Genomic DNA, 23,288 nt, shown 5'->3' with positions numbered 1-23,288 from the left:
CTCTTTGAGACTTGTTTTTGTTTTGATTCGCTTTCACAAAATCATTTTCAATACACTTCATTGCGCATAATCATTTGAGCTGTTGTTTTTGAAATTAGCAAATTAAAGCATCTATTGTCTTTCAAGATAATAAATCAGAAATTACGTAATACCTATATTTTTCAAGTGATAAACACATGTACAAAACTATATTTATAACAGCGAAACATTTTATTCTGCAAATCATATTTATTTCAAAACATAATGAATAAAATTACTTTTAGACAATCACAGGAGACACAGTTTTTCCCATTTAGCATTCCCTCGCTTCGTTCATTGAGAATGCATTTGTTTACATCCCCGCAGAATTACAACACACAAATTAATCATTTACCGAACAGAAAGGCCCCTTTGACATTGTCATGGTGGCAACGTGCTCATTATAATGAACATTTTAAGTACAACTGGTTATAAATCGTTATAGTTCTCGTTTGAAGGAGAAAATTTCAGTTTTGTCAGACAAAATGTTTTATCCAATGAAAATTTTTGGGTTATAACAGATTTTATTAAACATTATAAATATAAAATCAAAATAACATTTTAACTGTCCTACAAAAAGTCATTAGTGTTACAAGCTTGAGACGATAGAGGCAACAATGACCAGTATTATTTTAAAAATTTTGGAATTAATTTGCTTAATGTGATTAGGGCAAAATTGATTGTGAGAATCAGATTTTTCCAAAGGATCTACAAAATAGCTAAAATTATTTATTCAATTTTAGGTCTTCACGGAGGCCAGATCAACAAATTTATGTTCTAAAGCAACGAAGATCTAATATAGAAATTTCAAAAGAGGAAAGTAAAAACACGACACGAAAGGAGAAAGGTATAAAGAGATGCAATTCTGCACAAAAATCCATCACAACAAAAAATAAAAATTATGATTGTTCGAAAAAGTTTTCAAATGATAAATTTTCTCCCGATAGGAGTAAAGTTAACCACATTGATTTAAAGAAGACCTATTATCAGCCATGTTTCAAAAAAGGTGTCATTGTTCTTGCCGAAAAGAAATTTTCAAACACTGGAAAGGATGTGGTCGTAGTTAGCGATATAAGAAGGACTCTGTTTGGTATAGAACATTTTAGTGACATGTTTAGTCACATGATTTTGAATGATGCTAGCAGAATGTTGCAAGAATTGAGAAATAACATTAAAGTAAGAAGTTGCTCTGCACAAATAAATGTAAACATATTGTACAAACAGAAAATAAACAAATTACACCACAGTATAGCTGATAATATTGTTAATATTGCAATTGAAAATGCAATGAAGATGTTAATATCAGTTGCTAAATGTTATCATGGCAAAATTGATTGTGAAAATCTGAAAAAGAAGAACGCTAATATAGAAGATTTAAACAAAGAATGTAACAATGTATATGGTGAGAAAGACAACAATAAAAAACATAACAGAACAAGATTACAAAATTTTGAAACAAGTCGTGATAAAGGGGTTCATAATAGTACTGACAGGGCAGCAAATTTTAACAAACAAAAAGGTGACATAAATGAGGATAATAATATGTCCCTATTAAAGGGAAATTGCGATGCAGCAGAAAAGAGTAACACTGGAAGTGATCTTCAAATTCAGGAAGAGATTACAGATGATTGGGATTCAAGCTGGACAGAAGAGGGAGAGTGTATTAATGAAGAGTTAAGAAATGAAGTAAGTCTTGTGATTGTCCTTTTCTGTTGCTTTCTGATTATATGAAATGCTCATACCTGTGCATTTTTAATTTGTATGGTAACAGTGTGAGTGTCCAAACCAAACCTCTTTATCTGAATAACATTTATAAATAAAAACAAATAAACACAAAAATTAACATGACGAATGAACAAGGTTTATCTGACTTCACTTCAAAATATTTATTTTTGCTGTCACCTAGGAAAGGTTTCAACTGCTCTGCTATCTACCACACTCGTCAACTTCTTTTTATAATTCAAGGAAAGGTACTTATTAAATGGCCTTTCTATAAAGAAAATAATGCCCAATTGGTTAATCGCACACAAAACTTACCTATCTAACTTCACTTAAGTGATTTAATTTTTTTTCCTTAAAACCTATTTAGTTTTTTTTTCACATGGTCTTTTTATGTACATGATTTTTTTTATTATTTTTGTAACTGTAACCTCAAGATAAAACTTCGCTCGTCCAGCAATTTTGGTTTAATCGACGCAGTCGTTTGATGACTATATAAAATGTATTTGAAAGAAACTACAATGAATCATTGTGTAAGTTTCATTCTCACTATTTCACGATATGTATTATGCTATAGCTGTCTCGTTTAACGTGCAAGAATGACGGAGAAAGAAAGTCGGATGTGATCAGTTATTTGGAATTTGAGCCAAAAGAGATTATGTTAGATGCAGGAGGTATTAATTTAAAAAAATCATTCAAGAAGTACACACTAACATACTAAGGAGGAATATAATAAGGGTTGGGCCTATTTCAAAAACAGGAATTAATTTCAAAAGCATGCGAAATAAAAGGAACAGTAAGGTGAAAAAAAAAACACATGTACTTTTTGAATGGCCTAAAGTATATTTGCATTTGTGTTGAAACATATAGTAACAATTTTTTTATTCAATAAGTAATGTAAGTTGTGACAAAGCTAATAATCTTTTGATCATCAGAATGATAAAAAAGACCATACTATTTTGTGATTGTTGTAAGACGTACATTAACAGACAAGTGTTTGCATAGGGTAGCATCATAACAAATAAAACAAGTTTACACCATAAGGGTCACACATGAATATCAAACATTAGCATAAATAATAAAACAATAAAATTTTTGGACAAGCGTGCAAGCTTTGTCATATAAATAAAGCAGGCGGGTGGTGGGTCACACACCCAACCATTAATTTACAAATTGACGTGTGATTTACCCTACGTCCAAATTATCAAGTCTTGTGCAATTGGGAGGGAGGTTATGTTTAAAAGATACAACTTCAAACCACTCCTAATTCAGGCCTTGTCGTAAATATGCACATTAGTCGCAGTAAAAGCTCTGCCTATGTGATACAAAATTATTTTGTAGCCCTTTTTTGTGTGCTGCTACGAACTTGGGGGACGATTTAATCAGTGAACTCCAAACACTGCAAGATTTGCGGCCATTATCTTCGACGTAACATAAATCTCTTTTTTTCTCAAGCTTGGTCATTAAATATTTTCTTGATTTCGAAGTATATTTTTAAGCTTTGTAAGTTCACTTTCTGATGATATCCTGAGGAAGAATAGATATAATTATGCTTTATGCGTTTCATGAGGATTTCTTAGAAAATATATTTAATTAATCTTCGTATATTTAATCTTTGTATGGTGGTCTGGAAGAATTTAAGAAATACAGCATTATATAAGTTTGTTAAATAACTAAATTAAAATAAATCTAGCATTTTTTGATAAGTAACTTTGTGCAAAAAGTCAGAACATAACTACCCAAAATTACTAACTACCCCAATCAACTTTAAATAAGGTTTTCATGTTTGTTAAAGAATTTCTTTGTTTCATTAATTTATGCTCATGTTGATATTAAGTTTTAAACTTGTTTTTTAGAATTTAGACACACTTAGAATCTTTTTCTTTTTAGAATTTGGACATATCTTGGAGCTGCATAATTTTAGCTCAGCCATGAAAACTCAAGATTTGTTTTTTGCTCTCACTTCTCTGGGGTAAAATGTTTGATTGTTTCTGACTCCTTTATAATCAAATATCTATGAAAACTAGAACATTTTAAGAGTACCCAAAGTTTACATCCAACATTTAAAAATTATATACTACTCTATATTTCGCCAAATATTTATCCACTAAAATTTTTTCCTCCAGTTCTTAATTTAAAAGTTTTGTATAAGAGCTATTTTTTATATCCAAGAAGATCCAATTAATGCCCCAATATACTTAGACATTACGAATCATCCGATATATTAAATAAAAGATGTTTTACCACAGACTTCACAATGTTTTCTTTTCCTTCCATATCATTTTAATTAAAATAACCCACTATGAAATATTTTGATTTTTATAAGATCCCAATGTTCAAATATGTTATTTAGAATAAAGGATTGTAGTATCACTTGGGTTGATGATACGCATGCTTTAGCTGTTTTTGCGAATCAAAACGCTGGTATGTTTTAATAGTCGTTCAGCAATTGAGAGCGGGTTTATAAATAATGTTAAAATGAACAAGCTGATGAATATATTTTGTGTTTAGCTCATACAGCAATGAGGACACAGTCACCCCTTCTTGAGATTAGACAGGTTATTGATGGTACTTCACAATCTAGACTTAAGGCCCGAGATTTTAAAGGTACTGTATAAATTATGTGATGTATGCAATAGTTATCAAAGATAAAATGTTGTATCGATGACATCTAAGTAAAATACGGTTCCACATTCTTGTAATTTGATGCTGTGTACTTCAATAAGCATTTGCTTACTAAGCTTTAATTGAATCATATTCATAAGAATGGGAGATAGTCTAAAGAATCGACCTGATATGGCCGATTTTTCTACGAATTTGTCTGTAGCCAGAGCGCGAGAGCGTCAAGTCAAGATAAAATGGCTGCCAAACAAGATTACCTATCAGGAGACGTAGATATAACGGAAACTGAGCCAGAAATTAGCGATGAAGTCACTAAAAACATTGAAATTATGCCTACGGCAGCTCAAAGCGGTTTTTCATGTCAACACTGTCAAAAAGTATGCCTTGCAAAGAGAGGGCTTTTACAACATACCAACTCTCAATACTTAGAAAAAGTGATGGCACCTAGAAGCAAAGAGAAGAAAAAAGAAACGGCAGGAGAAAGGCTCCATCCCCTTTACCGTAGAAGTATGTAGAATAAAGTGTTGCAAAACTGGGAAAGGATGAGTGTTACTCCCAATCATTTATGAGTGAATTTCAGTCAGTTTTACCTTAAATGATGTTTTGCTAGCTTATGCAATTATTTGAGATGTTATTCAGTCTTTCCGTGGTGATGCTGAAAAAATTTATCCCTTATTTTACAAGGTGATATCAGAATCAAGTAATCTTTTGGTGAAACTCTTGATAGAAATTGTAGCTTCGTTTTGAACTAGCTAACAATGTTCTTGCCCATTTATCAAGTGCTAAAATGGAAAATGATGTTGTAGCACTGAAAGATCATAGTGTAGAGTTTACCAACAAAGAAATAAGCATCATCGGTTACCTGGGTGGGTATGTGGCTAGTAGGTTTTATCGCCACATACGTTTACCATCAACAATGCATGGAAATATTGTTAGCTGGAATGTTATCAGAAGAACAGCAATGTTTGAATGAATATAAACTTGTTGATGCTCGTAATCGTGGTTGGTTGTGGAGAGTTCCGAAGAACTTTATATGTATATTTACTATTGCTAAAGTTTATTTAGAGTAACGGCAAATAAATACTCCAGTAAAGTTGACAGTAAAGAGATTGTATTACAACTCATAAAAAATGCCAGTGTTGTAACAGATTTTAAGGTAATTAAAAGTAAATACAGTGACTCGGTGAAAAAAGTAGTGGGGCTCAACTTGCTAGAAGATCTCCTCATGTTGTATGTCCGTTTCCGTACATTTTCGTTTGTTGAAGGCGTTTCTATGGCTCATATGATCAAGTCTAACCAGAACAAACTTAAATCGTTGTGGAAGGAGATAAAGGAGCACTCTTCCAGCTTGGACCACATCCACTTGGCTTTACCAAATCAAAACAGTTATTTTAATAGTTTTTTTTGATTTGGTAAAGACAAAAGTCATAAATTCATAAAATATTATCCTGGCTCAACTGCGTATTGAATATTCTTTTTCAAATTTTAAATTCAATCTAGTTTACTAGCATATTTTATTTTTCAAAGATTGAAATTGCATGACTTTTTTTTTAATGATAATATAATAATGTGCAACAAAGAAATAATAAAAAAAAATTATGAAATAAAAATGGAAAATGTCCAAAAAAATCAAACAACCGTTACGTATAAAGCAAAGTACGCAAAAACTATATACTTGCTTTGCCATTCCAAAAATACACCAGGGGAAAAAGGATACCAAACATTAAAAAAAATCCAACATTTTTCAAAGTCATACAAAATCAGCTGTTTAGTCTATTGCAAACGGCAAACCTTCCAAAATTATACTCAAAATATAAGAAATTAATAGTTAAAAACACATAAAAAGAAATATAAAAACTTGAATCATTTAGTATGTTGTATATCTACCGAAATATGTCAATCCAAAATATTAAAAGAATAGACCTAAACTTATAGTTAAGAAAATCACGCATAAAATCAAAGAAGATAACAATGCAGCGTTTTCGAATTTAAGAATCGAATATATTTCAAACGGCAACGTAACAGATGTAAACATTGATTTAAGTTTGGGTTTTAGGTTTAGGTTTTTTATAACGACGTCAACACTGAATCACACAATCTGTAGTGTGAAAAACAGTAACAACGGAAAAATTTTTATAAGAATAGTGTGTTTTAGTTTCAGCCTGGATGTTCTAAACTTCTTTGACAAATGCTATCCTCATTTTTCTCAATATGTTCTTAACATGACTATGGCCTGAAAACATATAATTCCTTAATGAAAAAAAAGCATGCTATAAGTTACTATGGCTAGCTAATGGCAATTCTACTACATGTAACAGCCCATTGCTTGGACAAAAAAAGTTCAGTTCGTTTGATATACCATAAAAAAAGTAAACTTCTAATAAATTTTGTTTGTCATACAAATCTTCATATTTAAAACAAACTATTAAGCTTTGACATATTTTTAGGATATTCTAAACTTCTGACTCTTTTTTTAGAGTATGTACATTCAAAATAAGTGCTTAAAGAAAATATTTTCTGGGTCAAGACAAAACAACAAACTTAGTATTTAAGGAAAATTTAGCTTTGAAAGAAACAGCTAGAAACTCGTTATACACCCAAGTTCATTTCTCTACTAAATAATCTAAACGAACCTGTTTTTCTTTTACTTTTCAGTAGGTAGCTTCCAATCAGTTTTTTACTATGAATACTAAACTTCATTTCATCCCAAAGAGAACGAATTAAAGATGCATACAATTGCCTGAAACATTTCCAATCAGTTCTCTTTGTGATGTTAATCATCGTACGTTAGAAACATTTCTAACTACAACACCAACTTCGTTTGACAACAACACAATAGTTTGTTTTTTACATTTCAGATTCGAATTACATTCATATTCGAATTCGATAGAATTTCTATAAAAGGAAGCAACCTCGGTCCCAGAACACAAAAATGGAAAATATAGAAAAACAAATATAAGCTTTAATCTAACCTCATGATGAGTAAACAATGTTTGAAATAACTTTTTCCGAGATTACTTTGAAAAACAGACAACCTTCTTCGCTCTGCTTTTCTTTTTTCAGTTGATAAACAACTTGTTTCCGTTAGATACGGCGTGGACATTAATCCAGGGGGAAAATTAAATTATTATGTTTATAACGACTCCGTGGGGCTTTTAAAATAAAAACAAAACAAATAAAAACGTTTAAAAATAAAAAAAAATAGTTTCAATAAAGTTTTCAGTAAAATAGAGTTTTATTTTTTAAGGTAATAAGAAAGAAGAATTAAATGATTATATAGTAACCCCCTGATTTACGTTTTTATAACTTAGTAAATTTTAGCGTAACGTCACGTGATAAAAAAGTGACCCGTACTTTGCGTGTCGTGTACTCACATGGTTACTCACACAAGCGTATTATTATATAGAATACTATTACTATTATTATTATTATTATTATTATTATTATTATTATTATTATTATTATTATTATTATTATTATTATTATTATTATTATTATTATTATTATTATTATTATTATTATTATTATTATTATTATTATTATTATTATTATTATTATTATTATTATTATTATTATTATTATTATTATTATTATTATTATTATTATTATTATTAAGGAATATTTATACAGGATTTTTTACACTCCAGTAAAATGAACTACTGCTATCATCGTGTGTCCTGTCAGTAAAAATATATAAAAGAAAGAAAAATATAAGCAAAAACTATTATCTACTAATTAACCACTCATGAGTTAGCTAACAAATGAATATAAAACGCTGTACATACCAAGAAAAAAGAAAAAGAGAAAAAAGAAAAATGTGAAACTAGAATGCGCAAAAGTTGAAACAAAAGCTACTTAAATAATTACTAAAAACATATAAAACATATTTTAAAAGCGAATATTTACATAAAATGTTGATAAACTTATTTTTTGAACTGAAATAAGTTATCGCAACAACGTATATTTAATGGTAAGTCATTGTATAATGCTGCACCAAGATATTTGAAGGATCTTTTTCCGAACTCCAATTTTATACGTGGTAATTTCACTAACATACTTCGATTCCATGTGTTAATTGAATGCTCGTTGATAACAAAATAATTATTGAAATTTTCGCAGACAGTGCTCATCAGACAGCTTTTTACCAAAACGTATGCCCGTCCTTTCATCTTTCCTTCAATACTCCCAACCGTATTTTTTCCTCCAACTATTTGTCCGGCTCGATTTTCTATTAATTGTAACTTTTGTTGTTGGGTGATCGTTAATTTTAAATTTAAAAGAGAACTATACAACAAAATGGTTTCAATTACCATCTGATAGATTTTATATGCAGCTTCAAAACTCAGAAATGGACGCATTTTTCTAAGGAGGTTCAATCTTCCGGCTGCTTTATATGACTCGAAATTATCAACCAGGGTTAGTGACGAATCCAGTTCGTTTCCCAAATATATGTAAGACGTGGAATGATGAATAGGTTGACCCTGCATTGCCAATTGCATTGTATTTTTGGCATATTTACGGGATAATCTTTTAGATGTTCCAAATAGCAAAGTTTCTATTTTTCCTTTCTTTAGATTCAGTATGAGTTCGTTATCGTTTAAATAAGTGGATACGTTTTCTAATTTTCTATTAATATTTGGAATTAATTTTTTTACCAAATACAATCTATGTTAGAGGCTTAAAATGTGACACAAATAAGCAAGAACATTTCAAGGAAAGTTTAAAGTCCAACTTTCCCTACCAAGTCAAATTAGTATCCTAATTCTGAAATCACAAATGGGTAAAATGTGAGTTACTAGGTAAGGCACCCACAAGATCAACTCAACTACTATTTTAAAACTACTGTCAGTAAGCCTGGCTAATGTTATTTTCACAGATTTTGTTTAAAAAATAAGGTACACTCAATAACTGGCGACACAGGATATGTACCAGCAATACACCAATTTTGGTAAACAGCTTGAAATTTCACGTTTGCTTCGAACAATTCAGCAACCAGCCAACTAGCTAGCTACTTGTATCATATTCAAAGCTAGCTAATACCTAGCTAATTTAACACCAAGAATAATAAACTTTTGTTGCATTAGAACTGCCCATTGATACATGCTATTATCTCATATTATCACCAAATGTTAATAACAATCTGTATGACAAATTAATTTTGCCAACATTGCAAGTAAACAAACAATATTTGCACTACTTCGCTGCAGACTAAAAATTTGCTTATAAGTAATCTCGTTTTCATGCTATTCGGTATTTTGCTATGTATTTCGCGGAACGAAAATGGATATGGAAATAGGTCTTTTGCTATAAAGATCATAAAACAGCATAACCACTTTTAATAATTGCGTTCACATGTAAATTCCATGTCAAATGTTCGCTAAAATGTACTCCCTGTATTTTAAATGTATTGGTCGTGTTAACACGACCAATACATTTAAAATGACAATAGGTATTATAATAACAATAGGTAACATCATAATCGAAAAAATGATGCTTCCGCGACATTTGATTCGTTGAAAACAGCATAAGTTTTGTTTTACTGACGTTAAGACGTAAATTAAAGCGTGACGACCAATCATATATATCTTCCATGTTCCATGTATGGATTGAGACAGGCTTCAATGTTCTCAACGTTGTATCATCTAAAAGTTGAACATAGAATATGCATTATGTTTGTGTTTAAATTAGGAATAATTCTAAATAGTTTTGTATGTGTATGTAAATTATGTTGTGGGTAAAAAGTATTTGTACTTACGTTGAAGTAAACAATCCTCTCCAAAACGACGTTCACATAAGTGTGAGTTTCTTTTCTCAATCTGCAATTTTAACTTTTGGTCCACAACAAGATCTTGGCTTATCACATGGATGAGTTTCTCAAGCCATGAATTACTGTATTCGTGGTTTCTTTTCAGAACACCCAATATAGACGTATTGGGTGTCCTTCTGGAAACATTACACCGATAAATCAGCAATTTGCCCCATGCATTTTTACCAAAACAAACGAATTTACTTGTAAATCAAGCCTTTCTTAAAAAAGTTACTGTGTTGTTTTAATTTTGATGCCCTCAAAAGTAGTCTGGGCACTAATACGGCAAGGGACACAGGTTCAAATCTGGTTTGAGATGATTCTCCAGACTATTTCTCTTTCTTATGGCTATGATTGTACACTACTCAATGCATAAATTTTACTGTATGAAAATCTAAAATTTGCTCAAAAAATTTCTTTTTTAGACGTGTTGTTGCCTTACAAAAAAAGACCAGAAACTTCATCATTAGTTGCACATAATCTTGTGACTGGAGCATTAGGTATAAAGTCTAAAGTAACAGCTGAACAAAGAAAGAAGGAGAGGGAAAAACTAAAAGAAGCTAAAGGTATTTTTTGTAAGGAGAGAGGAAACGATATTATTTCTTTTTTACAAAAACCTAATTTTGAAAGATTTTTTGGGTAGGGGCTAAAAGTTGTCCCTCATCCCTTCCTACGTGATGACTATAGACGATCAAAGTCCGCTGTAAACATTTAATGTATACATGCTTTGTTCACAAATATTAAGAAAAATATTCTCAATTCAGAATTTGGCAATACACCATTTCCCATCAACATAATCCTTACTTAGAAGAGGGAACAATGCGAATTTTAACATTGTCAAGTGCTCTTGCTCTAAACTTTTCGTAAGAAAATAAAAAGACCTTTACAATAATATTTTAACCTTTCCAAATTTTTTACATGCATCTTGTTAATTTTCATAGCATAAGACAGCCTCAGTGAAAGCCCTGTATGACGTAAAACAGAAGACATAGTTGGGCCTGAAGTTGTAAGTTCCACCTTTGGAATAAGTACTCTATATCCAATAGCATTTCCAGTGAATACTTCCGCAACGACGCAGTTGTTATAAAGACTGCCTATGTCTCGGGTGCCATTATATAAACCATTAATTATATTTAAATTTCTTAACAACCAAGCGATGTCACCAGTTTTTAATTTGAAGGGGAACTAACGAAAAAAACTTACATATATGTTTTTTCGAAATAAAAACATTCTTTCATATCACAAAAACAAGATCCAATCCAGAATGTATGGTATTGTCGTTATATTCTTTAAATATAAGTACAAGTGTGTATCTTTTGCTGCCTAATAGACGTCCCTCCTGCTAATTAAATTTATGATTCTTTTACCAAGGACATTCGTTTAATATTGCATTTCTAGGTTGTTTCATAGCAACCATGTTTTTCCTCATTGGTTCTTTCATAAAACGGTTGTGTACTTAATCCCATTTATTTTCTTTTTTTCTTTCTTTTACATCGATATGTCGCCTCGTATGTCACGATGTATACAGATTATGCAATGTGAAAAAGTTATGCAATCTTGTTCATTATCTTTTTTCTCTCTTCTTTTTTGATTTTCATTTGGTTTGATTAACTTTTATTGCATCATTTTTCTTCTCAAGATTTTTCTCTGTTATAATTGAATTTCATTGTGTGATTTCGTTAGCTGGCGATTAAAAGTGTAAGAATGAGCAACAATGTCCAAATATTTAAGGCAGCTAAAAGAAATCTATATATTAACAAAGAGGAATTGGAGCTTGAAGAACTTTTTGAAAAATCTAAAGAAGAATATATGCTGAAGTTACTAAAGAGAGGACAAATTACGACTACAAAAAAAAAGACTTCCATGGGTTATGTGCTAACGCTGTTCGATCATTTTACCATGATTTGAAAGATGTAAGCAATGGCAATCCAGAATTTGTAAGAGCACTCAAGCTTGCTTCACATTCGTTTTGCAGCAATTGAAAGACCCTTCTTTACGTTCTCTAAAAAAGCAAAAAGAACTAGTGCTGTTCGAAAAGTCGCCTATTACTCATGTGTGACATGGTTTACCTGTAATAAACGTTTAACTGGGTGTTAACAACACGTTGTTTTTGTGTGTTTTATTTATATTGAAGTTGCAATAAGTTTTTTTGTGAAAAGGCTATTACGCCTATACGCATGTGACACGGTTTACCTGTACTAAGTGCTCATTCGGGTGTCAAGATTAATTTGTTAACACTTACTTACTAACACTTATTATGCAAAATAAAATGATAACCAATTTTTTTTTTGCTATGGCAGGGTAACAACGGGTTGTAAACTGTCTTGTTATTTTATGTAAATGTGGAATAAAGCCAAACCAATATAATGGTGTGTCACTTAACTTGGTTTACTGCATACCTGTACTAAAGCTCTCCACCTGAATATGTGCAACAGTTAACGACAACTATTAATCGTTCCGCCGGGTGTTTAACGCTGTTTGCCTATACTAGTTATTAATTATTGAATTTGCACCAAAACCTATTCTGCAAAATAATATAATATTGACTAATTGTTTTTGTTATGACAGGGTAACAATGGGTTAGTACAGGTGTGCAGTATGTGGATATTTCTGCTAAAAATGCAATAAAGTCATTTTTTATAAATTATTTAACATCCGGAATAATTTATGTGTGCTTTACTGCATACGTGTACTAAAGCTCTCCACGTGTACTAAAGCGCTCCAATTTTTTTAAAAATGTATGTGACACAGATTACCTGTCCTAAGTGCTCAGTCCTGTGTAACGAATAATTTGTTAAGGTTAACTAAAACTTATTCCGCTAAATAAAATGTTATTGACCGATTGTTTTTTGCCATGACGGGGAAACAACGGATTGTAATTTGCGTTTTTATTTCAGCTTAAGTTGTGGAAAGTTATTTAAAAAAAAGTATATTACACCGGAAACGCCATAAATTGTGTGCGCTTCACTTGATTTACTATATACATACCATATAACTGTACTAAAGCGCTCTACCTGAATATGTGGCATAATTGACAGTTTTTATTCATCACTCACTCAGGTATTCAACGCCGGGTAACACAGTTACTTGTGGCTTAACCCAGCGTTAAGCACTCAGCCTGGTGTTAACCACGGGCTGTTTGCTGAGTTTTTATTTAAAGTGGAGTCTCTTTAAATATATTACACCTGAAACACTAAAATATTGTGTGCAGTTATTTATGATATACTGTATGCTTTCACAAAATCGCTCCACCCCGATGTATGGCACAGATTACTTGATTAAATGCTTTTTTAAGCGCTTAACGTGGCGTTTAACTCTGGGTGACACAATTACTTGTGGCTTAACCCGGCGTTTTGAAGCCAGACGACGGCTTTAATAATAGCTGTCGTCTGTCTGTCTGTCCGTGAAAGATGCATGCAGTTACGGAAACACGAAATGCTATATATAAAGGACGGGCGACCACGTGGATTCTTCCACGGGCTAACCACTAGTCTCTTTAATTGCGCCTCACTGAAGGGGCGCACATTTAGTGGACCGCGGGTATATAGTGTTTGTGTTGTGTATGGCAGAAATTTTTTTTCCACTCTCTACTTCGCCGGGGACTTCTGCTCGATCTTCCAACCCGGCTCTGATATAACACAACCCATGTGTTTGGTACCACCAAGACAAAAAAAACACTCATCGAGCAAATCTTTTTTTGTCTCGGTTTCCTTGTTGTCTCTAAAGATTTGAATGCGATAAAAAATGTTAATCGGGATTCTTTTGTTACGCTATTATGCCTCGTTTAATGTGCTTAATTGTCGCTGCAGCCACGTGAATTTATCTTCAAGAATAGATTTGTTTTTGTCTGAACCACGTTGTTGCTAAACCTGTTAACGGTGAGTAAGTGGAAGGATTACTTTATGTCTTATATGAAATTAAACTTAGGACGGTTCCTGGAGTTGATCCAAAGGTCGAAATTTAGGGATGCATCGAAGTTTACAACTGGGAAGTTTTCTTGTGCCGTTGATACATTTTTTGAACTTTTTATTAATGCTGTATGCCAATACTTGCCTTCTTGTGAAGAAGGATGTTACATGTTAAGGTTGTTATCTGATGTTAACGTACATTATGATGTCAATTATCTCTAAAGATTTCGTGTATATACGGCCATGACTAAAACTGCTTACATTTTGTTGGTCTTGCATTCCTGATCTGGCTTGTCGCAGTAGCTTTACTGATGTAGCTAGGGAGCTAAATACTATTTTTAAATTCCTCTAAAATTACTTTTACTAGCTATATATCAAGCTAGCCAGCTAGCTAGCTACACAAAATAGCACCTTCTTCCAACTCTCGTCCGCATTGTATGTTACAAGGAATTGCATTTCGTGAATGCTCCAGGTGAGTTGGGAGAGTTCGGGAAAGTGCGTGCAGTTTCAGAGGAAACCAATAATTTCATTCAAAAAGCCGATAAACTCACCCTTTTATATGCGGGCGTTTGCAACTTATCGGCACCCTCTTTTTATCGTGAGGGGCTGGATACCTGACTCCTGTTCTTTTCAGAAAAATGGGGCTAAAATAACTTCCGAAGGAACCTTTGTTAGGCTATTGCTTTTTTATATCTTCTGCAGAAAAGTTGTCGAAGCCTGACAAAAATTTATTGTTGCTTGCACTGAACGGTCAAGCTGAACTAATAATTAGCCAATAACATGATAGTTATCCGTTGCAGTATAACTATACGCTACCGACAGTATAATTGTTGTTACAGGCTTCTTTGTGTTCTTCACTTTTCATGTGTTTTTTTGAAATCAGAATAGTGTCTTCTTAAATAACATGACATACTGCTACAGTAACACTATTATCTTCTTGGCACAAGCGTTTCTTGTTCCTATTTTTGGTTTTAATTGAAGTACAACTTTATGTGGATCTATATAATTATATATGGCTATGGGGAGATCGATAATGAAGAAATGTGTGGAAATTTAAGTAAAAAAAAATTATATCATATAATTAGCTGTATGGGCGGCTAATTATACTGTACGCACCCTATATATAATTATTCTTCATCAGCTAACTATTCTGTTACTGGCTAATTATTTCTCCTTGAGTGCCTAATAGCCAGATATTTTGTTAAAGAAATGGACCCTAATTTGCTTGAAAAACTTTCTTGACCTTCCTAAAGTATCACAATATATTTTTCTAAGATTCCTTAGAAAAGACTTGATTTTAAAAATCTCATGAAAAGACTATCAATTTATTAAATTTGACAAACTTATTAATTGTGCGTTTACCCTTTTTAGTTTCAACTTTTTGAATTTGTCAAACAAAACAATGACCAATAAATTTCCTCAAAATCAAAAAAGCATAATAAACGATCAAATTTGTTCAATTCAATAAATCGATTTCGACAAAATATATCCTGTATTGTCCATAGGTTTGAAATCATGTATCGCCTGCTTAAAATGTTACTTGTTTAACAATGATATCGAAAGTCAGCTTGACTAAATTTATATACATATATTGATGTAATAACCTTGCGCATTACATGGCATTGATTTGGATCTTTTTAATAAATTCTCACTTTAAATCAAAAAGGGAGACAATAATTACACAACCTGGTATTAATTCAGTTCCTGGTTCCTATTCTTTTAAAGTTTTTATTCTGTTTGCTATATTGTTATTTATTTTTATGTTGAAGTTGGGTCTACCTAGCTAGCTCTTTTTAGCTATCCTCTGGATAAAAAGTGAAAGTAGCCTATTGCAGTGGTGGTCAGTGTTGTTTCTAAGTCTGTTTCACCTTTTTGTCTTCTATAAGCTTTTTATTTTCGTAACATTGGTTTTTTGTATGTTCTAAAATCTTAAGATAAATATATTGTCACGTTTTTTAGCTACATACAGATCTTAAACGCACCAGTTTTAGGATTTTTTGCTAGGAACGAATATTCTATTAGCTAATAGCCTTACTTTTTAATAATTTTTTTTAGTATAGGAGGTTTTTCTCCAACCCAACATTTATTTTTATGTCGAGGATGTGGCCACTTAGCTAGCTCATATAAATCTGTTAGTCCAATGCGAGTACAATAGTCCGGGCGGCAAAAATAAAGCTTTTGAAAACCGAAAAACTGTGAAGGTTTCCTTTCTTGACATGACTTCTGTCAATGAAAAAACCATGAATGAGGCAAAATCCGCAAGGGCAAGTGTCGCAGAAACTTGTTGACCTCTTGAAGGATAGGTTTGAAAGTTTCAACGACAACGTCTTTTCCCAAATGAGTTGGGAGCCCGGAACAGTGGCCTAATAAAAAGGATTATGGGGTAGAAGAAATGCAAAGTTTGGCGAATCACTTTGAAGTTCCATTATTAAAAGCAGGATTTGATCCTAGTAAATGGAGGCTTGAATGGAAAAACCTTCAGCACTATGCGAAGATGTGCATGCTAGGAAAAGAGGCAAATTAACTTTGGAAAAGCATCGTGGTTTATAAGCAAAAGGAATAACCAAATTTGTGCTTGTTGGTAGAGTTGATTTTGTGTTTATTGGGTTCAAACTCGGCTGTTGAGCATGCATTTAGTGTGCTTACAATGATGTTATCGGATCAGCGGCTAAAAACCTCACACAAGTTAATGTATGGTATGATCTGGAGTATGTATAGGAGGTGTAATAGGTGTGGTATGCTTTGGTGTATATATAGATGCTTTGGCAGTATGCTTGAGGGGTGTGGCGGACGCATGCCTTGCAATAGGCTTGTTATTCAAGTCAAGTCTTGTACCAATCATAGCACTTGCAGGTGCTATCAGGATATTATTGTTATATGGGATCCTTTTAGGGTATATGGTAAACTCTGGGAATACCACGGAAGTATGAGATTCTGTGCATACGTAGAGGTCCTGACGCTCCAAATTTGTAACGCTAAGTGGCCAATCACCCCTGTTACTTTTATACTTTGCCGAATGATTGTATTGGTAGATGTTCATTTCTTTAAAACAAAAGGATATGAAACAACTGTACATCACCGACATAGATAAACCCACCCAGGTACGCTAGGAGGAGGGTATACCGGGTGGTGTTAAAAAATGACATGATTTATTTTATAGGTCCATTAGACCTATAAAATATGTTTTTTTAATCCTCGCTTAGCAACCACTCCTTTTTAAAGTCTTTATACTGACATTCTGTGATGTATGCCTGCGGGTAGTAGTTATTACCTTGCATATACACCGATGAAATGGCAAGTATTGCACTGGCTTGGCAGGGTTCATCATATGGTACCGGCATACCATGGAACTTGGTAGTAATTGTGTCCTTGTAATATTCCAGCTTGGCATTAATATAACGGTTGTTCTTACGGGCTCTGTCGTTAATTTTTGAAAAATTAACTCTTCGGTTTTGTTCCAAATTTTGCGGTACCTCACAATCCAATCCGGATACTCCTCAAAATCTAAACTCATCCCATGAGACGCATTAGCGTTATACTTGTTCACCCCATGTGGGGACCAGATTTTCGGTGTTTTCACCCTAAGGGCTACCACGAGGTCCTGTGTATGCTATCCCAGCACGTACCACTTATCTTTGCCTCCGTTAGCAGGCCTGGCTTCCGAAACTGTCAGATATTCCAAATTAATATCGTTAATGTCTGTAAACGTGGCAGCAAAATTGTAGAATAATTTTAAATTTATAAGCTCGTTTTCGAATTGCAGCATCTTTATTATATATTTTGAATGACTGCAGAGAACTACATGCCATCGTGCACGCAGCCATCTCCGTTATATGGGATATGTTCGTGGTAGCAGTGCCAGCATAACATTTTACCACGAACCTACGTCCACAGATACATTTATCATATGCGTCGAGTACTGCCAAACGGTCGTCACAATGCTCATTCATTTATTAGGATATCAAGACGATCCTTCAACCATATAATCCTCCTTTCATTGGACCCCTCCTTCTCCTCCTGTACGCATGCCAGGGTTACAAGAGACCGATGGCGGTAAGGAAGGTCATGAATAACATACTTTTCAGGCTATAATATTGACAGTTATTACACATATTTATTACAGGTAGTTATCTTGCAACAATTGCTGTAAGATGTTTTCAGGTCAACCCCCAATACTTTTTGAGGCCTAACTTTTCATCCTCTGAAAAGCACCAATCGATGACCCTATCTGGATGCCAGGCTATTAGAAGAAGATCCTCCTTAATCCCGGCCTTTCCCATCTTCCTGTAATAGCAAGCCTCGAGTAGTTCCAGTTCCCTATTCTCAACAACCATATCCCATATGTCCGGGGTGATAAACCAGTCCGGCACATACTTGAGCAGCCAGGGCTTTTTGCAACAACCTTATTGCACATACCCCGGGTCTTGAGCCGATCCGGTACATAGTAGAGCATTTCAGGATTCTTTTCAACTGCCTTATTACAAATGCCCTGCGTTTTGAATTGATCTGGTGTATATATACGATCAGCCTGAAATTCCCCCACTCCTCGGCGGCCTTACACATGTTCTGCGTCTTGAATTGATCCGGCATATACTCGAGCATATGGGGATATTTTTCAAAATACCTATTGCACATGTCCTGTGTCTTGAATTTTGACGGCACATACCCTAACATATAGGGTTCCCTTTCAACAGCCTCATTACACATGTCCTGCATCTTGAATTGGTCCGGCACATCCTGGAGCATCCGGGGATTCTCGTCAACAATCTTGATCCATCTTGATGGCCTCTGTGGTTTATTACCCTCCAACAAGGCAACCAATTCAGCTTTACGTAGCTTATAATACCCTGTTAAACCACGACTTTCTGCAATATCACGTAACTCTTTTACAGTTTTTGATTCCATTATCTCTTTATTATATAGAATTTTTTGTTTGTCGGAGGATTTCATTCTGCTCGATCTAGCGTGGTTATTTCCCTTGGGGAATTCCCTTACTCATTTTTGTATGATAGGGAATTACCCTGTGTGCGCGTTGATTATTAGGGAATTGCGCTAGAAATTTAATGACGTCATTATGGTGAATATTAGGTCTTGTGTAGATTAATATGGAATGGGTCTTGGAATGGTGCCAGATTACTAGGGATTGTGTCTTTAAGGAAGAAAAACGTACGATGATATAACGTCAAAAAGAGAACTGATTGGAAATGTATCAGGCAATTGTATACATCTTCAATTCGTTCTCTTTGGGATAAAGCGAAGTTTAGTATTCGAAGTAAAAAACTGATTGAACTTTCATCCAGAGAACGCTAGCAAGCTACCTACTGCGAAAGTGGAAGAAAGCAGGTGTGTTGTTTAGGTTATTTAGCAGAGAAATGAATTTGGGTGTATAACAATATTTTAGCCATTTCTTTCAGAGCTAAATTTTTCCTTAAATATTAAGTTTGTTGTTGTGTGTTGCGCCGGAAAATATTTTCTTTAAGCACTTATTTTGCAAGAATATACTCTGAAAAATGGGTCAGAAGTTTATAATATCCTAAGAATATGTCTAAGCTTGATAGTTTGTTTTAAATATAAACATTGTATGACGCACAAAATTGATTAGAAGTTTACTTTTTTTATTGTATATCAAACGAACTGAACTTTTTTGTGTCCAAGCAATAGGCCGTTACATGTAATTGCCATTAGCTAGCCATAGTAACTTATAGCAGCTTTTATTTTATTAAGGCATTGTATATTTCCAGGCCATAGTCATGTTAAGAACATATTGAGAATAATGAGGATAGCATTTGTAAAAAAGTTAAGAACATCAAGGCTGAAACTAAAACACACTATTCTTATAAAATCAGCGTGTATATCCTAGAGAAGAATTTACATAAACTGTATAATATAATTTTTCCGTTGTTACTGTTTTAACACTACAGATTGTGTGATTCAGTGTTGATGTCGTTATGAAAAACCTAAACCTAAAACCTAAACTTAATCAATGTTTACATCTGTTACGTTACGATCGTTTGAAATATATTCGATTCTTAAATTCGAAAACGCTGCATTGTTATCTTCTTTGATTTTATGCGTGATTCTCTTGATTATAACTTTGGGTCTTTTAAGCAAACTGTTCTTTTAATATTTTGGAGTGAAATATTTCGGTAGATATACAATATACCAAATGATTCAAGTTATTTTGTTCTCTTTTTCATGTGTTTTCAACTATTAATTTCTTATATTTTGAGTATAACTTTGGAAGATTTGCCGTATGCAACAGACTGAATAGCTGATTTTGTATGACTTAACCAAAAATGTTGGATTTTTTTTCCTGGTGTACTTCTGGAATGGCAAAGCAAGTATATAGTTGTAGCGTATTCCGCTTTTTACGTAACGGTGGTTATACGCCTTTGATTTTTTTGGACATTTTCCATTTTTATTTTATAATTTTTTTTATTATTTTTAGCTAGTCTGTCTGTCTGTCCGCGAGAGCCGCGTCCTGTTACGGAAACACGAAATGAGATATATAAAGGACGGGTGACCCCGTGGATTTCTCCACGGGTTAACGACTAGTCTCTTTAATAATAGCCGTATTTTCTCTGTGTGTCCGCGAGAGCCGCGTCCCGTAACGGAATCACGAAATTTTTATAATGCGCACCAATACCAAATGCGATATATTTTTGTCCACTTTGTTGCGACGGGTAAATTTAAAGGACGGGCTACCACCCGTATTCCGTCTGTCTGTCTCTGCGCAACATGGCGTCGCAAGTAGCGAGACATACCTGCGGCCCTGCAGCTTTATTTCGGATCCACGGCAGACCCCGTTTTTACCGGCTTTGTTTTGATCGCTTACACGTAAAAGACCAACACTTCGCGGCCTCAACATGCCAACGGAGGAAACTTCTACCCCTACAAAGGTCATTTTGGTTTGGAAGTGATGGTTTGAAATTTGTATGTCTCCTTTTGATCCTTTTTTCTTCTGAGTACTTTGTATCCTATAGGATTATTTAGTTTCTGTGTTTTCACATGTTAAGGTGAGTATAACATGACGTTTTCTAGCCATGCATAAATCTTAAAACAGTTTTAGCTAGCTAAAAACGTAGATTTTGAGGCAGCTAGCTATAGCTATCTTTATTTTTATTTTCATTTTTTTAAAGTTTTTTCAGTTTGATATATTGTTATTTATTTTTATGTTGAAGTTGGGTCTACCTAGCTCTCCTTTTAGCTACCTCTGGCTAAAAAGTGAAAGTAGCTAAATGCAGTTTGGCTGCAACACAATTCTTAATTCTTATGCTAAATGCAGTTAGGCAGCTACCAATTTTATTACTGCTATGAAAGCTTATGCTGAACAATAAAATTGCTGAGTATATATTTTTTTTACTGAACTTGATAACGACAGGCTGTTTCCTGATTTTTTTTAAACTGAAGTTGCGATAAAGTTTTTTTAAAAATAGTGTTACGCCTATACTCATGTGCGACACAGTCTACCTGTACTCAGCGCTTAGTCCGGTGTTAACTACGGGCTGTTTCCTGTGTTTCTGTTTAACCGAAGTTGTGATAATGTTTTTTACAGAAAAAAGTACACATTGTTTACCTATACTAAGCGCTTTTTTTGAACTTTTCCCCGGAAACATTCCCTGAAAAATAAAGAAGGTTGACCAGTTGACTATGACGGGGTAACAATGAATTGTAATCTAAGTTGTCGAAAGTTATTTTTTGAATAGTCACATAGTATTCAACGGCGGGTCACACCTTGACTTGTGGCTTACCCCGGCGTTTTGACACCGGGTTTCCAGCTAGTCTCTTTAATAATAGCCGTATTTTGTCTGTCTGTCCGCAAGAAAAGTGTAGTGTAACAGGCACACAAAAACAGCGTGTAATATAAAGACGAACGACCCCGTGGATTTTTCCACGGGTAACGACTAGTCTCTTTAATAATAGCCGTATTTTGTCTGTCTGTCCGCGAAAGCCGCGTCCTGTTACAGAAACACGAAATGCGGTATATAAAGGACGGGCGACCCCGTGGATTTTTCCACGGGTTAACGGCTAGTCTCTTTAATAATAGCCGTATTCCGTCTGTCTGTGTGTCCGCGAAAGCGGCGTCCCGTAATGGAAACACGAAATTTTTAAAATGCTCACGAATATCAAATGCGATATGTTTTTACCGACTTTGTTTTGACCGCTCGCGCGTGGAATACCATTCACAACGCCTGATTCTGTAAAAAAAACCAAGATTTTCGCGACCAGAAAGAATCCAAGATCTTCGCGGAACGAAGGCCATTTTGATAATGGTCGTGTTTGTGGTCAGTGTGTGAGGTTTGTAGCCCTGTTTGACTTTTTTATCTTCTAAAAGCCTTATATATTTGTAATATTTGTTTTCTGTTTGTTTTCAATGTTAGGATAAATGTATTGTCACGTTTTTTAGCCACGTACAGATCTTAAACGCACCAGTTTTAAGATGTTTGGCTAGGAACGAAGATTAGCTAGCTATAGCTACTAGCTAGCTAGAGCCTCACTTATTGCTATTCTGTTTGGTATAAGAACTTTTTATCCTAGCCAACATTTATTTTTATGTTGAGGCTGTGGCTATTTAGCTAGCTCCTTAAAAAGTGAAAGTATAAAAATGCAGTTTGGCTACAACAATATTCTTAAGCAATATATAATTTTTATGCTAAATGCAGTTAGCTAGCTAGGTATAGCTACATATTTTATTAATTTTCTGCAAACTTTTTCTGCAAATGAAATGGCTGAGCGATTGTTTTGGCTGGACGAGTAACGACAGGCTGTTCCCTGTGTTTTTATTTAAACCGAAGTTGCAATGAACATTTTTGGAAAAGGGTAATACGCCTTATGCGCCTGTTCAACTGTGTTTAACTGTACTAAGCGGTTAGCCCAGTGTTAAAAACAGACTGTTTTTTGTAAAAGGCTGTTACGCCTATGGGCATGTGCAACACCGTTTACCTGTATATACTAAGGTCAGCCCACCACTGTGACAATTAATTTTTAAACTTTCTTGGGAACCACGCCTGGACTAACCGCTCAGCCCTGTGTCTGCGAGAAAGTTTTTTCAAAAGGGTATTATTACTATACGCTGTACAACACGGTTTAACTGTACTAAGCGCTCAGCCCAGTGTCACGATTAATTTTTTAACTTTTAAAAAGACTTTTCCACAAAATAAAATAATATTGACCGATTGTTTTTGCTATGATGGAGTAACAACACTTTGTAAACT

At 33.8% G+C, this 23,288-nt stretch overlaps 1 protein-coding gene across 7 annotated transcripts in view; it reads left to right on the top strand.

Annotated features, from left to right (window-relative positions):
* The window catches only part of LOC130645013 (coiled-coil domain-containing protein R3HCC1L-like), a 53,412-nt gene that overhangs the window by 13,936 nt on the left and 16,188 nt on the right, over window positions 1–23,288 (top strand). For 3 of the 7 annotated variants that reach the window (XR_008982669.1, XM_057450849.1, XM_057450847.1), the window contains exons 2-7: window positions 762–1,704; window positions 2,315–2,411; window positions 3,628–3,709; window positions 4,091–4,161; window positions 4,249–4,344; window positions 10,591–10,731. Coding sequence is in view for 6 of the 7 variants with exons in the window: in XM_057450849.1 (XP_057306832.1) it covers window positions 762–1,704; window positions 2,315–2,411; window positions 3,628–3,709; window positions 4,091–4,161; window positions 4,249–4,344; window positions 10,591–10,731 (1,430 nt within the window). In the remaining variant the exon portion in view is untranslated. Of the gene's footprint in view, window positions 1–761; window positions 1,705–2,314; window positions 2,412–3,627; window positions 3,710–4,090; window positions 4,162–4,248; window positions 4,345–10,590; window positions 10,741–23,288 lie in introns of all 7 variants that reach the window. The other 4 variants (XM_057450853.1, XM_057450852.1, XM_057450848.1 and 1 more) reach the window with 3 other exon arrangements.

This window comes from Hydractinia symbiolongicarpus, chromosome 5 (assembly GCF_029227915.1).
Source record: "Hydractinia symbiolongicarpus strain clone_291-10 chromosome 5, HSymV2.1, whole genome shotgun sequence".
NCBI classification, from domain to species: Eukaryota; Metazoa; Cnidaria; class Hydrozoa; order Anthoathecata; family Hydractiniidae; genus Hydractinia; species Hydractinia symbiolongicarpus.
Note: the sequence above shows the minus strand (reverse complement) of the source record. Positions and strands in the feature narration are given on the sequence as shown.